Source organism: Agelaius phoeniceus, chromosome 17 (genome assembly GCF_051311805.1).
Source record: "Agelaius phoeniceus isolate bAgePho1 chromosome 17, bAgePho1.hap1, whole genome shotgun sequence".
In the NCBI taxonomy this organism is placed as follows: Eukaryota; Metazoa; Chordata; class Aves; order Passeriformes; family Icteridae; genus Agelaius; species Agelaius phoeniceus.
Window position 1 is genome coordinate 616682 of NC_135281.1, and position 16315 is coordinate 632996.

General features: G+C 48.9%; 1 protein-coding gene and 1 non-coding gene across 2 annotated transcripts in view; one reads left to right on the forward strand and one right to left on the reverse strand.

The window, feature by feature from the left end:
* Positions 1-2052: 2052 nt before the first annotated feature.
* Positions 2053-2124, reverse strand: TRNAE-UUC (transfer RNA glutamic acid (anticodon UUC)). The gene has a single exon. It is a non-coding gene; the product is annotated as a tRNA-Glu (tRNA).
* A 10062-nt stretch (positions 2125-12186) lies between these two features.
* Positions 12187-16315, forward strand: part of LOC129127605 (rho GTPase-activating protein 39-like) — a 56947-nt gene continuing 52818 nt past the window's right edge. Inside the window, exon 1 of the mRNA XM_054644366.2 lies at positions 12187-12402. Within this exon, the coding sequence (XP_054500341.1) occupies positions 12392-12402 (11 nt within the window). The 5' untranslated portion in view covers positions 12187-12391. The remainder of the gene's footprint in view (positions 12403-16315) is intronic.

A 16315-nucleotide genomic window follows, 5' to 3' on the forward strand; every position in this document is an offset into this window, starting at 1 on the left:
CGCACAGCCAAACAAGCCCTTACACGCCCGGGCTCTCTGCCTCTCGCGAGATAGCGCGCCCGGAAGCAGTGGCTCAAATGCTCGCGAGATTTGGGCAGCCATGTGGCCTTGTCACGCGCCTTTGTGCTCTCGCGAGGATTCGCCCGCCCGCCGGGAGGGGCCGAGGGGCGGGAGGAGGGACCTGAGGCCGATGTGGCGCGGCCGCCGCGGTGGTCTCCCGGTGCGGGTGGCTGCGGGCTTGTGGGATTCCGGTGCCTTCGGAGCACCCGTTCCTTCCCTGGCTCTGTCCTTCAAGGACATTCTTGAGCCCCATGCCGAGGCCTTTTATAGACTCTTGGTTTCCAGCAATCTGAAGTGGATTAGGTTATGGAGTGGACAGGAGGGTGAAGTTATTGTGTTCCTTCACCAGAAATTGTTCTGACGTGATGATTAAATAGGGTCTGTGGTCTGATCTTCGTCCATTTGGCTGAGGGCTTGATGTGGTTCGATCAGATTAATAATGCCCGCCTTCGGCCGTACTCTTCTGCCAGAAACTACATCTCCCTTCATGGGCTAGGAGTGTCTTGCAGATTTTTTAGCCACTTCAATTCTAAGTAAAACAATCTGTCAATGACCTGCTCTTCAGGTGCAGCTTTTGGCCCAAGCCACTGCAGGTTGCTGGAGCCTTGAAGCTTAACTCAGAAGGGAAGTAGTGTTTTGTGAAAAAAGCCCCTCTTTAACAGTGCTCGTTGCTGTCTCATTAACAATGCTTTGTTTCCCTCAGAGCTCACAGAATGGTTCATTTGTATTTAAATTTAGTAATACAGTTTGGGGCAATTGTTCAAGGTAGGACAGATAGCATTAAGTAAGTTTCCTGCTGCAATCAGCATGAAATAAATTGTTGCTGGGGAATTTTGGGTTGTTTTGTTGTTGTTGTTTTAGAAATTTGAAACAACATAAAGAGAAATTCTAAACAAACTTTGCCTCCTGAACTTATAACTTTTTCTGAAAATCCCAGGTTACTGTCTCATTTAATTTCATTTCTAACTAAGTTCCTGAAATGCTAATAGCAGAAAATGATCCTGCGGCTCTTGCCCCGAGTGTCCAAGTCTTTCTAAGATGAAGTCGTCAACTAGTAGAGTTTGGAACATTTAGGAAAAATGATCTGTTTTAAATTAAAAACAAAATATGACTATAATAGGTTTTTTTCCAACCTAATAATTTCTGTACCGTTTGGTTGTAAACAAAATTACTAGTCTTCTTACAGACAAAGTGAGGTTTGTTGTATTTGTTCCCATGCACTGCTCTGGCTGCTTGTCTCTTACCCCTCGGCTTCCAGTCAGCCACCAGGTCTGGTATAACCATCTCCATGTTCCTTGTTCCCTGACCTTGCTGTGATTGTGACTGAAGTATGCGCATAGGCTCACGTTGGTGGGTTTACCTACGGCTTTTCTCTATCACCATTTGCCTGTGGAGCCAGGCTCTGGAAGGGGTACACAGACATGGGGCTTTTTGTCTACTCCACTAACACACCCCTTGCCCATGGCTGGTGCCCAGGCAGTGTGGGAGAAAGGCTGCACTCCCACGCTAACAGGACTCACGGAGGGTGTGAAAATGGCTAATGAGGGATCTGCAGTAGCAAATAGCTGCACAAGCTGCGTGTCCAGCCCTGTTGCCAGACCCGGCGTATCACAGCAATGCCCCGACCCATCAGCTGTCGACGCTCAGCTCCGCAGGGCTGTTGGCGTGGTCAGTACGCACTTGGCTGGATTCACCTCTGGAGCTGAGGGGAAGCTCTCAGTAACATACCTCCTAAAAAAGGTTTTCTTGTTCGTGGGATGGCTTGATTCCGAGGAGAGACTGGCTCTGCAGTGCTGAGACATAATGCCGACTTATCGCCGGTGTTTCTTACTCTAAACCTGGCTCTGTACTCGCGCCAGGAAGTTCCGTTCGCCTCAGGGTCCAGGGTTGCGGGCGGGAGTTTGTGTTAACTGCGCTGCGAGGGGTAGGAGGTATCGCGCAGAAGAACCAAAAAGCTGCTTTAGCAGGCGAAAGAAATATAAAAACTTACACTTCCCACACCGGGAGTCGAACCCGGGCCGCCTGGGTGAAAACCAGGAATCCTAACCGCTAGACCATGTGGGACTGCGTATCAGTTTGCTGTTCCTGTGTTAGCCAATTCCTGCATGACTTCGTTCCTGCACTGTCTCCTCTCTGCTCTGCCTCCCGCCTGCGCCGCCCCTCCGCGCTACGCGCTGCCCACCGCTCGTTTCCCCCTGCCCGCTGACCTCCGTTCACTGCTCGCTGACCTCTGCCCGCACCGTTGGTCAGGATCAGGGAGTGGGGTGAGGGGTGCACGGCCACTCCCTCACTTACTTAAAAGATGAGGCTGGAAGTTGACAAAACTGAAGAAGTAGGAAATTACTAATGGGAAGATGAACAAATGAAGTACAACCTAAAAAGGCACAGAAATTTCACAACAGCCACTGATGTGCTCTGAAACAAATCTGAGCAACCACAAAAGCAGGCAGAACAACTGCACTACCCAGTTTTGACCGAGGACAACCTTATCAGACACTGGTACAAGGCAGATAACAGGTGGCACACTGAAGTGGCTGGCTGTGGATGTACAGGAAGAACTGACTATTGAGCATGTGGAGGAGTAATGCTGGATGTTGAAGAAACTTCAGAATCAATGTACCTAAACCATTTTAATCTTCCAAGATGTAACTGAACCCTTATATGTGGAAAATTCAGACCTAAATAGGCAAAGGAGAGAATTAGGACTATTGTAGTGAACAGAGTTTAAAACCAGCGGTGGTGACAGTAATGTATTTAGGAGGTCAGAGTTGCTACCAGGGCAGAAAACATCATTATGAAAAGTCTCCAATTACCCCCACACTGAGTGAGTAAATGTTACATCAGCATATCATGTGCTTGCTGCATTTAGATATCACAAAGGTTTGATTTTTGGAACAGCTGGTTGGAGAGCATAAAAGAAGCCATTTGGTTTAATGCTGAGTTTTGTGAGGGGCTGTTAGAACAGTCATGCATAGCAGTGAGTATAATGTACTCTATCTGGTGACATTGAAAAAACAACATCAACAAAGAAATTCCTACCTCAAGAGGTTATTAAAAAATGAATAAACAGAAAGGATAACATGGTTGTAAGAAGCATGGAGATTCTAAAATTACTCAGAAGACTTGTATTGCCACAAAGAAAAAGCTATGGCTACAAAGCACCAAAAAAAAAAAAGGTTATGGAAATATTAAAGATAAAATACCCTTCAAAATGTGAAGGTGGTGTAGACCATGTCCATATGCCAACAGAGAAAATCCTGAATAGGTTATAAACGATCAAATTAATCTGACAGTAACTACAGAAGGTGGATTTGAACAGATTCTCTTTCCTCGCATGGATCCCAAATGCAGCCCACTGACCTCCATGAGGTTGCTAAAGACATGGACAAGGACTGGGTGACAGCCAGACAGCCCAGCTTTTTTGGCACACAATGATCTTAGTCTGTCTCTGACATGAGGGGGAAATTTGCACCCCAAGGACTTGACAGCAGTGGTGGAGAGATTTGAGCTTCTTCTATGTATCAACCTGCCTGTCCTCAGCTTCTCTTCTAGTTCTAGAACTAGATTAATCTCTTTCTCCTTCCAGAAGGCCTAGTGAGATGTCAATATGAGCAGCAGTGCCAGCATCTATGCCCCTCCAATTTTGCTTGTTTAGGAATTGCATGTGAAGGAAGAGCATTTGACTTTGTCAACCATCCCTGAAGATCGGGACCTGGGGGAGGCAGAACTTTGGCTTCATTTCAACTGGCCATGCTCATGCTGTTAATCTCACGTGTCTGTGAAGTTGTTCTCAGGGCCCCAAGAGCACTAACAAGCCCTTAGGCCAGCCTCACTTAGGGCTTGTGCCCCAGCCCTGCCCAGGAGCCCCAGTTCACATCAGCCCGGTGTGGCAGCAGCTCTTTCCACAGAGAGCAGCAGGCAGAACTTTCCCAGGCATTTTCCTGGGGAAGGCTGTGAGAAGATCGGAGAAAAAAATGAGAAACAATTCTTATATCCACTTGCTGCACCTATTGTTGTGCACATGTGGAATGCGTTAAGGAGATTTGTTTACCAAAGGGTGATTTCTTAATTGGACACTGGTAATGGTGTTTCGATTGATTGACCAATTAGGTCAAAGCTGTATTGGACTGTCTGGAAGGGGACGGGTTTCTTAATGAGTATAGTACAGGATAATATAGTGTAATAAAGCGATTGATCAGCCTTCTGCAATCATGGAGTCAATGCCAATTATTGCCAGCAGGGGGCCTGCAGCAACAGCCCTGGACCCTCAGAACCTATCTGAGCTGTGTTGAGGTGTGCTTGTCTCCAGCGCTACTCATCAATGTGCCCATGCCCATGGCCATGCCCAGCCCTGAGCCTCTGACCCTGACCTGGAGCCTGCCTGCCTGACCTAACCTCAGCTCTGCCTTATTACTACAGACCTGTCATGGGCTGGGTCTGTTCCTGGTCACCATCACTGGCCCCATGCTGATCCCAGCCTGCAGATTGACTTTCCAAGTTGACCTCAGACTTGCCTCATCCCTATGAGCTGCTCAACAGTCTGGGCTACCCGTGAGACAGCCCCACCATGGCGGGGCTGACCATAACCGCCTGCAGATGTGCTGTTCTGGGAGACTACCTGCAGGCTGCATGGCGTGGTCCCCTGAGACACTGCTCTGGTGCAATCCCAAGTGTTTTCTCTCTCCTCTAACAGCAGCTGTTCACAATGAGCAGCCTCAGAGGTACAGAGATGGACAGAGATGCACAAGTTGAAACTGCCAGCACCCAGGCTGAGTGCACAGCACTCAAATTAAAATATAAGAACCTGTTGGTTGAGTTGATCTGCTTAGTAGATCGCCAAGATGTTTAAAAAACTGACAAAGAACAGCCTTCAGAGGGGTTTGCCTAAAGCTGAATACCTATTTGCTGAGAGGAACCCAGCTTGCCTGTCACAGTCAGCACAGCACAGAGGGACATTGAGCTTTGCAATGCTGGTAATAACAGGTTTGGAAACTTCACTTCCCTCTTCAGTTATGTGGTAGAGCAAAGAATTTGCTGCTGCTCCCACTGAATTCAGCAGGAACGTGGCTGGTCCTGAAACCCTTGACTGTATGAGAGAGGAAAACAGATGAAGAGTTATAACCCACTGCTAGTGATCATGATAGGATTTCTGTTTTCATTATGTATAAGTAAGGAGGTGGTATGCAGACAGAGGTCAAGACAATACCCGAGAGCAAAAGGGATTGAATTTTAAAAAATGAAATCTGTTTTATTTTATTGAAAGGATACAGTAAGAAACAACAAGGTGCATAAATTTCAGTTGAGGACACCTATAAACAACAAAACGGAACAATTTTTTTTTTTTTGGGCTAGTTAAAAAGAACAGGAATAATGGGATGAAGCTGAGAAAACTTAGGCAAAACACCCTGGTGGGATTTCAGATAGGTGTCTGAATGGTCATCCCAGAGACAACAAGGCCAGGAAGAATTACCCCCAGAAATGCCTCTGCACTGGTCAGAAATAGTAAGAAAGTGATCTCACAAATCCCCATCTTTCTTTATGTCTTGAGACCTGACTGTGGGACCTGCTTTCCAAGTTACTCATAGAAATGGGGATTCAATTAGTTTGTCAAGGCTTGTGAGAAAAAAACACATCAGACTATAGGATTAACTTGAGGAGTTACAAGTTCTGCCTGTGGCTAAACAATAAACTCAGTGTGTGCCAAGAACCTAGAATATTACATTGTGTAGCACAAATGTCAACTACAGCAAAGCCAGATTGTAGCAGTTGGTTTGAGGGTCCCCGGGGAGTCCCCTAAGCTGTGTGTTCGCTGGTAGCAGCAGGCAGGCAAGGAGACTCCACACGGCTTCTCACCGTTCTAATTAGATGAGGGTTTATTGGGGGTCCCACCCCCGGGAGCAGCATGGTTTCTGAGGGTGAAGGGGGGAAGAGGGAGAGAGGGAGAGCCTAGGGAGAAAAGGGCCAGGAGAGCATCTGTGGTCTCTCCTGCACAGCTTAACAGGGAGATTCAAAGTGAGCACGGAATAAGACTTGGGCCAATGGGTTTACAGATACATGATACTTTAGGGGAGGATTACAGGCTTGGAATAAACTGTTCATTTTCGAGGGGTGAGACAGAGCATACCATTTAACTAAAATGTAACACCACACCCGACGGGCCAAGCAACACGTGCAGCCCAGTGGGAGACCGAGCAGGGAGGCACAAGGAAGTGGCACAGCCTGTCTCTACCACTTATGCTGCTGCTTGGGTGCACTGGTGGTTCTAGCTCAGTCTTGTGTCATAAGCCCTGGCCACAGGCCTCTCAGCAATCGTTCTCTGCTCTGGGCAGGTGTCCTCCAGCTCAAGGCTGCTGGTGGTGAAACAGTTTCATGTTTTCCAGAGTATAAGGTCACCTGTGGGGCAGAAAGCACTACTGGCCAACATTTGAGAGCAGCAGAGTTTACCAGAAACAGAGAAGTGTGGGAGGCTGTGATACGGTAGAAGTCCTTTGGGAACCTGTAACTGATCTGGTGTCAGGAACATAAGGACCTTATTTTGGGGAGTTTTCATCCCACAAGAATTTTGAAGTAAGGCAGGCAAACCTCTGCTGGGGATATTTTCCTGACCTTCACTGCCAGCAACCTCAGAGTTTGGCTCATAGAAAGTTAGCTGGGAGCATGTACCTCCTTCCTGTGTCTTGTCTAGTATTGGCACAAGGACTACCCTGGACAGCAGAGTCGATCTGGTTCACAAGGGACATCCCACTTCCACCTTCCTCCCCTGTTCTTCTGACCCATCCTGGAGTGTGGCTGCTTTCCTCATTCTCATCCCAGTGCTTGCCAGATCATCCATAAGGCCAATACAGGTTCCTAACTGTCAAGACACTGCTCACTTTTGATCCGTGCCAGTTTAATGAGCTGAGGGGGTTCACCCAAGCTCAGGTGAACACCAAAATCAGGACTCAGAGCAACAAGAGAAGCAGGACTTGTTGGGCCCTCAGCTCAGTTCAGCCATTTCACCCACTGCACCCTTCCTTCCCATGCAAGGGCATGTTGACATTGTATCTAATGCCCTTCCACTCTCGGCAGCTCTCCTCTCAAAGGACACCACTTCCCTTTGCTGAGGGGAGATGTTACCCCCGCTATATAATGCCATGGCTTTGTCAGCAGCCAGGAAGCCACAGCAGCAGGGAAGATGGCAAAAACCTCCCCTGTATGTTTTTACTCACAATCTGTTTTAGAAAGCAGGAGAGGAAACAAAGAGCATTTGCTGCTCCATCTGTTTCTGTGTCCCATACTGCACAGTTGGGTTACAGCCAGCTGCTGCATTGCCAAGCAGTAACACGATAGCACTGCTGCTTACTCTGCAAAGGAGCTGAAGATGGTAAGGCAGAAAAAATTAGGACACATTTATTTTAAAAATAAATTTTTAAAAGCCCATTGCAAAAGACCTGGCTAGTTGAATAAATTTACATCATGCCTGCTATGGGAAAAAAAAAACCAAAACAAACCACCAAACCACTACAACCTGCTGATCGATGCTTAAAAACATGTATTTTTACAAATGGTCAAATATCTCCAACTATCCTTTTCCAAAGGACTGTCCTGGGCTATTCAATATCATCATCTTCACAAAACAGACAGGATTAATGAAGAACAGGGATGTTTTTTTCTTTTCCTCATACTTGCTAAGACCATTTGCCAGAGAGAACTCTCACAGCACACAATCCAAAGAACTTCAGCCAGCAACGCCTGCAACCAGGTCAGCCCGGTTCCATACAATAAGGTCTGTGCTGAAATACTGAAGAATTCACCACATACGGTGCAAACCTCTAGCTCCCTGATAGGGAGTTACAGACGTGTTGGTTGGGAGGGACCTTTGGTGAGCATTAGCCCAAACGCTTGCTTGAAATGAAACCATCACCAATACTAGATCAGATAAACCATGGCTTTGCACAGCCAAACCTTGAAAATCTCCAAGGACAGAGATCTCTGAGTGAACTGTGCCCCTCAATGAGCCCAGCACTTTATCTTTGTTGCAGCAAAGAGCTCCCCATGATGAGCCCACATGTAAACACTCATAGGAGTATCTGGGCAGTAGTTTGACCTGTTTAACACAGGGCTTTCACAGAATGTTTTTTGGTATTATTGGCTCCCTCATCACAAGAGCACACTGACTGGCTCCTGCTCCTGTCCCCCCTTACAGCTATGGGGGCTTGGGGTGCTGGAGGCAGGAGAGGATGACAGATGAGCAGGAGACAAGGTGACAGCACGACAGCACCATACTCACCATGCAAGAGGAGCAGAGAGTTTGGTGTCAGTAACCAGGGTCAGCCAGGATTGAGTGACTGCTGACCCAGTGAGTGGGCCTGGCACAAGCTTCAGTGGAGTACAGCTGAGGTGAGGTCAAAGCTGAGGACCTGAGCTCAAATGCAGCTCAGGAGTAGCACCAGGAGTCCCCAGTGAAGCATTTCCCAACTCATCCTCCCACCATTGCTGGTACCCTGGAAGGTGAATCCACGGCTGCACCTGCACTGGGGCAGTGCTGGCTGTAAGCCTAGCCACACAGACCTTGCAAAGCATTTTAGGCATCTACTCCCAGTATCACCAGTCTCTCAACAAAGGTTTGTCAGACCCGACTGGAGTTGTTACTCCCTTCCTTGCTGTACATGGAAGACATTTGCTGTGTGTCTGGTGCTGGACTGGAGTGGTTCCAATCTGTGCAACCCAGTTTGTTAATAGAGGCAGAGCAAGGGCAGCGCCTGCTGGCCCAAACCTCGAGGGCAATGTGCTGACTGCGCTCACATCTGTAGTATATCTGCCTGGGGATTGCCAGAACTCTCAGCCTGGGACATACAAGCAGGACAGCAGCACGGCAATCCTAAGCTTTCCATAGCTTTAGCATCACTGGTTATTTCACACCCCCACATGAGAAATACCTCTCATGCCAGGACCTCCAGCTGCAATTTCCTGATATGGAGCGTATGCCCACGTATGAGCACCAGATGAGCGGTTTTATGAAAGGGCGTACAACTCCAGATACAGTTATTTCCACTTGGGAGCAGTACCTGAGAAACAATTCAAGCATGATCTCAGGGAGCTGCCTCATTTTGCAGTTCTGCAGTGACAGTTATACAGTATATCCTTCAGCCAAGAACAGGCAGCAACGAGATGATTTAGTCTGGAAACACTGATCTCTTAACTGCACCTTACAGTGATCTGGTGTTCACAGCCTTACAATTCATGAAGGCTATTTCTTCTTTTATTAGCAAGAGAGCCAGGACCCTCTGTTCTCAGAGACACTGCTGTGTTTTTTCCATGCTCTCAAGTCACTTCACATTCACCTCCTGCTGCCACTTTTGGTGTATTGATAACAGGTCTCGTGACTGGTGGGCTTGATCTCCCAAGCACGTGTCACAGTGACCCACCTGTATCTCTGGAGGAGAACTGCCTTGTGTTATTGCACCAGGTGCCACTAGCAGTTTTCCTCAGCCCCTGACTGTCTGAGCTGTGAAAGTATCTGAAAAAGTTCCCACAAAAGAAGCTTTTCCTTTAGCTTCTTCCCCCTCTGTGATTACTCTCCCCCTCCCCGAGTCACTAGTGCATCAATGGCACCTATATGTGCAAGGCTCAGCCTCAGGGCTGTCTGTTGTGCCAGATAATTGAACCTCCTATCACCCAGCTTTCCTTCTCCAGCAGTGGGGACCTCTGCTCCCAAGAGTGTCTTTGATGTCAGCAAGTGTGTGACCCTCCTCTAGTGGGGAGGTTCTGCCTTCAAGGTGGCTTCCTTGCTCTGCATTTTGATGCCTTTCTGCTGTGCGACTTTGTGCAGGTCAGCACAGAGCTGCCAGCTCATGAGTTGGACTGACCTGAGATGTCATGTCAGTGTGTCCTCTGTGTCCTTGAGAGGCTCCAGTTTGCCCGTTTTGGCCTGAAGAGAGACAGGATCTCTTAGTGCAGAATAACATCCCAAGAGTTTGAGCTGTGGCAGCCAAGTGAGGATGTTTAGGTTCTTCAGCAAGGCTGTCAGAGGTGTAGGTGGAAAACAGCCTACACATTACCATCAAGCCCTGAAATACACAAAATAAAATGAGAATGTTGCAAAAAAATTAATATTTTGTCTGATCCATCCTGCAGCCAACTTCCCACTCACTTACTGTGGCAGGTCACTCATTTTGGGGGGCCCTGAAGCTCCCATGTCCCCAGCATCTATTTTCAGCATGCCCAAAAGACCTTGCTGGCACAAAAATGATGATCAAACTGTTAAAATTCTTACACACTAAGTCTGTGTCTACAGGAGCCATTGAACAGACAGAGACTATCAGGCTGCTATAGGCATTTTCCCAGTATTACTGCTTCCCTGAGGACAGGTATAGCCTGTATTGGCAAAGGTAAGCAATATCTGCATCTCCACAAGGAGGGATGCCAATTTAATCATAGTAGAGCTACATCAGCAAATTTTTGTTTTCAACACAGACCTGGTTCAACTCCTCCTTTTCTTTCCTGCTAGCCTGTGCCTCAGTCCCTGAGCTTTGCAGTCCCACAGAACTCAACTTCTCCTGCCTGCTTTCCCACAGCACCTCAAGCATCTCCAGCAGCTTCACAGCCCCTGTGGGGGCCCCACTCACCACTGGCCCCCGGCTGCAGAGACACACTCTTCCCCATCGCCCTCCCTCCCCCCTCCCCCCCGCATAAGCACAGTGCAGCTGTGTGACCAGCCCACAAGTGCAGCAGCCATGATCTCACTGTCTCTCTATTTGCTATTTAAAAATGCAGTGGGAATTTCATGGGAATGTCTTAAGATTAAGTTACCCTCAAGTTCTCAATAGTGCCAAAATGCCATCTGAAAATGAGTGCAGTGTTGCTCTGGGTGGGACCCTGACCATTGGCTGGCATGGGGTCATTAATAAGCTGAACAGACTAATTTCTTACCATAGCAGACATTTGCTCCCTGGTGCAACATGAGCCCCAAACCACTCTGCTAGTGGCAAAATCCACCAAGAATCTGTCAAGTCTTGCGCCCCTAGTTATAGGATCTGAGGAATCTGGGCAGCTCAACCCTCAGGATTTGCATCCACATGGGATTGTTTCTATTCTGGAATAACAGGACAGTAAAAGATTCCTTGGGAGAAGTGGCACATTGCAGCAATTACTGATATACAGGAGCTGTTCTGTGTCACCATGCCAAATGACATACCCCAAAGCAGTGGCTGACAGAAGCTGATCTAGCAGGGCTGACCTTTAGAGCACAGCTTGTTTATTTAGAGTACTCATGCTGGCCGAGGAACAGGGCTCTACTAGTTCTTGAGGTCTCTAAACCTATGCTGTTTGTATGCTGCTGGTGGATCTGTGCATCTGCTGGAGACACACCTGATAGTCGTGCACAGCTTTGACCAGTCTACTATGTGCTCATGATAGAGAAGAAACAGAAAGTCTGCAAAATCTGCCCAGACAAAGCTGCTGGGGCAAAAAAAAAAAAAAAAAGATAAAACATCTGGGCAAACCCAGAGCATGGCAGCCTTACAGCGCAGGCTGACCCGAAGGTCTGTACCCTCCCACCTGGAAGCAGAGACAGCTCAACATCCAGCATTGGCAAAGGAACTTTCCTTTCTTAGTGCTCCATACTGGTTCAAGTCCCCCCTGCCACTTTCCATCCACGCTCTTGCAGGATGTCGGGAGTACCAGAGGGCAGAGCAGAACCAATAAAGCCTCATGCGGCCAGGGCAGCGGGAGGCAGCGTCGGGAGAACACGGTTCACCGGCGCAGCTGTGATCCAGCGGCGCGCACAGGCCGTACCTGGGGGCCTACAACTATAGCGCTGCCAAAAGACCCCCGAGGCGAGAGCAGGATGTGACCTGCCTGACCACGGCTTTCCTCACAAAAGAAGTCACGACCACCGACTTTTACCATTGACCTGTAGCTCAAAAAAGGCTTCAGCGGCTCCAAAACTGATGTTCTGGCTCCGCTTCCACTCTCCTTGCTTCCACTCCTCGGGCCGGAGCTTCGCGACGCCAGGGCTCGGCGGACTAGATCAGGTTCCGTAGCGACCGCACCCGCCGCCAGGGGCTGCCCTCGACCCGCGGCTCCACCACTGACGCCGGCCTCGCCAGCCCCGGACAGTCCCGGCCCGCTCCTCCCCATTCCGGCCCGCTCCTCCCCATTCCGGCCCGGCCCGGCCCGGCCCGGCCCGGCCCGGCCCGGCCCGGCCCGCCCCGCCCCGCCCCGTCCCAGCACAGCCGCCCCCGGCAGAGGGACCCGGGGAGTGGCTGGGGGTCCCGGGTCCGGTCGCGCCACCCCCGGGCGGGGCCGGGATCGGGTTTCACATCCTGCCCCGCTCGCGGGCGGAGTGGCCATGGCGGAGAGGTGAGTGCGGCCGCCACGCACCTGTTGAGTGGTGGGAGAGGGGAGAGACGCGTTGCCGCTCCCCGGGGCAGTGGGCCTCGGCCTCGGCCTCGGCCTGGGCTGGGGCCAGGAGCAACTCCCGGCTAGGGTGAAGGCGGGGCCGGGGAAGCCGCCGCGGCAGGTGAAATGCAACCGAGTCGAGTCGAGTCGAGCCGTGCCGAGCGGTCAGACTCGCGCGGAGCGGTGGTCCCGGGCCGCCTCCCGCCGCGCTGGGCTGTCTGTGGGGGGACCTTCCTCTCGCACTGTTCTGGCTCCCGCCGGGGCCTCCGCCTGGGGCTGGGACTGGGCTGTTTGCGGCCTCCGAGTAAGGCGGGCGGCCATGAGCTCGGCTGAGCGTAGCCGGCCCGGCCCTGACTCGGAGTCCTCCCTCCTGCCGGGCCCCGGCGCCTCCCCGGAGGCTGCGGCCGGACTCTGTCGGGTGCCCTCACACATCCAAAGACGGGTGGCTCGTCGGGAGCACACCGTGGTTTTGTGCCCGTTCCAGTCCGGGCTCGCTGGCGCTGGGCTGGGTGCCCCCGTAGCTTTCTCTCTTTCGCTTAAAAAATAGGCGCTTTTACAGAATGACAGTGAAAATACTATCGGGTGTGGCTGTTGCAGGGCCAGGAGAGGGTTCTGTCCTCTCCTGGAAGTGTGTTGGGAGACAGGATCACCTGTTGGCAGTGAAAATGGAGGGCCAGGTAGTTTACCAGGCTGCATCCGGCTTCCGACAAAGGCAGGCGGATTTTACGGCTCCAGTGAATAACCCCATTGAAGGAGAACTCTTCCTGGTCCCTCCGTGCCTGCGATCGTCGGCGAGAAGTGGTTAAATTAAGTTTGGTTCTGCCAGGAGGAACGTGCAGAGGCACTATCCTTGTTGTTGCTGATGCCAGTTGCAGTTGTGCTGTTTTGCCGGTGTCTTTTTTTCATTCTAGGTTAAATACTTGACCGATTTAAAATTCCTGCGGTGTGACTCTCTCTTCAGCCGGCTTCTCACGTTCCTGTTGGCTGGGGGAGAGTTGCACTGGCCTTTTGCTCAGTGCCTCATTGGTGATGCAAGGTGTTTGGAATCATTTTTTATTTCTCTTGCATTTGAAGTTGTATTATTTCTTTTTCCTTCTGCATCTCCTGTAGCAGACCAGGGTTTGAGTTAGTCTGTAAGGAGCATCTTGGGAAGGGATAGCAAATCCCATTGAGGGTGGGCCTAAAATGCCAGAATTCAGACTGAGCAAAATGATGAGCACAGCAGCATTCTCTCATCTTTCCAGGAGCAGCACCTCACAGCAGCTGCTTCTGCCTCTGTGCTTGTGACAGCCAAAGGTGCTTGGAGATTGAGGTTGTAGATTCCTCATTTTGGGGTAAACTCTAAAGGCTGACAAAATCGTGTAGATTTGATGCTATCATTCCACTAGCTGGTGCAGATGAGTACAAAGCTTCTTGTGCTGGATTTCACTGTGTTTTACCTGTGTATCCCTTGCTGTCTCTTTAGTGCTTTTGAATTTGGTTTTTGCTGGGTTGACAAGACAACTCTTCCTATCAGTTGGATGGAGGCTATTTGGAGGGATGCTGAGATCACAGTGGATTATAGAATGCAGATTTAGAAGCCACAATTTTGTTCAGATAGTTCACATGCCTTCTGTATTCACAACAGGTTTGCCTAGCTGAAACAGATATCTTGGCCTTACCTGGGCAAACATAAGCTGCAGTGAGATCTCAGTCCACACGTCTGGTGCATTTTGTAATTGAGAGAATTTTATGGTCATCCTTGTGATGCAAAAGTCTGACTTCAGCCTCACCCTGACTGGATTTGCAGCAGAAATCCTCATGGGAGACATGCAAGCATAATATGCCATGCAGAAAAGGGCTTACCGAGTGCTGCCCTGATTTAGGGACACAAAAGAAGTGCCTCCCATTCAACTGACTTACTTGATTCCTAGAAAAATATAATGTGTGGTACAGAGATGAAAGGAGAGCCTGGAATTCCTGAGCTGCCCAAGGGGTAAGAACATCTTGTGGATTTCCTTGTATTGGTGTCTGAGCTTTGAGGCATTTTTAAAATCCATTTTGCCATTCTTTTGGAGTTGCCTTCACAGGATTGGAGTAACTGCCTGATAACAAACTGGTAAAGTTTTGTAAATCAGGAACCAAGGGATTTTTTTCCTCTGAAAGCAGTGGAGGAAGAATTATTAGCATTGTTGAGGGACTGTGGGAAGAGCTTTAAGATACATAAAATCAGCTTTAAGGGAATTACTTCTGCAGTTAAAGGTAAGAGAGCATAAACAGCTATAGGAGTCTGACTTTTTGGCCAAAAAACAAGGGTGGCTTGTTTTTTTCCGCTGGCAGTGCCATTTAATAAATATTCATTAACCCTTTTTTGGAAGTCATATATGTCATATCTGTATTTCCTGATGAGTAAATGCTTTAGTAATGATACTACTTGGGTTGTCACTTTACTTATGGAGAAGAAAGCTTTTAAGTTTGGACTTGCTGTTTTATCAGCATATTTTTGGCTGTTTGAATTAAACAGCCTGAGGATGGATGCAAAGGAAGATCTTCCAGCCTACCCAGAAATACTGAGGTTGCTGAAGTCATGTTAGCTGGGTGGAAGGACTGGGAATGGTACTGAGTGTGCTTGTTCAGCAGGAAACCTGCTGTTCTGGTTGGCTGTTTTAATTTGATTTATACAAAATGTAAGGGATTCATGTGTTTTGTTGTGATTACAATGAGGACTCTTCATTTTGTTATTGAATCTTGAGTCATTTTAGCCTAGTTTGTTTTTTTTAGTTAATTCAGATTAATTCAGGCTTTGAGTTTGCATGAATACCAGTTTCCATGTTTTTTAGCAACTTTCATTTAGGAGTGAATGAATACTTTGACACTTCATCACCCTGCCCTGGAGCTGCTGATGGGCACTGTGTGTCTGAGCTCAGCTGTGACTTCGCAGCAGAGAGGTTTTCTAGTTTTGGCAGGGCATCCAAGCCTCTCACTGTTATGCCATGCAGAGCCCTCCACATCCTCTGAACTGGGTCCATGTGCCCTGTTCTGGTTTAGCCTCTTCTTAGCTGGCTTAAATAAGGCCATGAATAAATATCCTCTCTGTAGCTAACTTTGAGTGCAGGACAAGCCCATGCCCCGCAGCAGGTCATCCCACTCTTGTCTGCTGAATGAGCCTTTTTTTGGATAGACTGGATTGTGGTACTTCACTTGGCAGTAAATAAACTGGGATAGCAAAAGTCTCTGTTAGCTCTGCAAAGTCAGTGGAAATAAGTGCAGGTGGGAGAAGTTATCAGCAAGCCTGACCTCTGCCATGAGCTTGCTCCTGTTGTCACTACTCCTCTAAACATGCTACTGAGCCTGGTAAGCTTACCAGGGAAATTTCCTTGGAACGAATTGCTTTAGGGGTGACTGGCTTTAAGTGAAGCCAGGAGTTTGTTTTCCTCCAGTAGCTCTTCTGGCAGAAGCAGAAGAGGGGCTGTAGAGGACAAGGTGGTTGTCCTGTCTACCATCGCTGCCAAAACCTTTTTAAGGTGCTTCCATCAGCAGGCCCAGCATGGCCCGGAGCTAGCTCCTATGGGGCAGTCAAACCTTCCAGTGTTTGCCTATGCAGATAAAGCCTGGTCTTTGGGAAACGCCTTCAGACAGATCAGAGTCTTTTGATGGAAACTAATCAGAAGTTCAAAGGAAAGCAGCATTTCCTCCTTCTTGTAGTCTCCTTTTCCAATGTTTCTGTTCCTGCTATACTCCCAAAATGGCTTTCTCAGTGGATGATGCAATTAGGAGGAGATGCTTGCAAGCTTTCAGCAAATAGATAGGTTAGAAATTGAAATGTTCCATTTAGGCTCCATCAGTCCTTCTTCCCAAGTGGAGTGCAATTACTTGTGCCTTGTGATGTGTATAT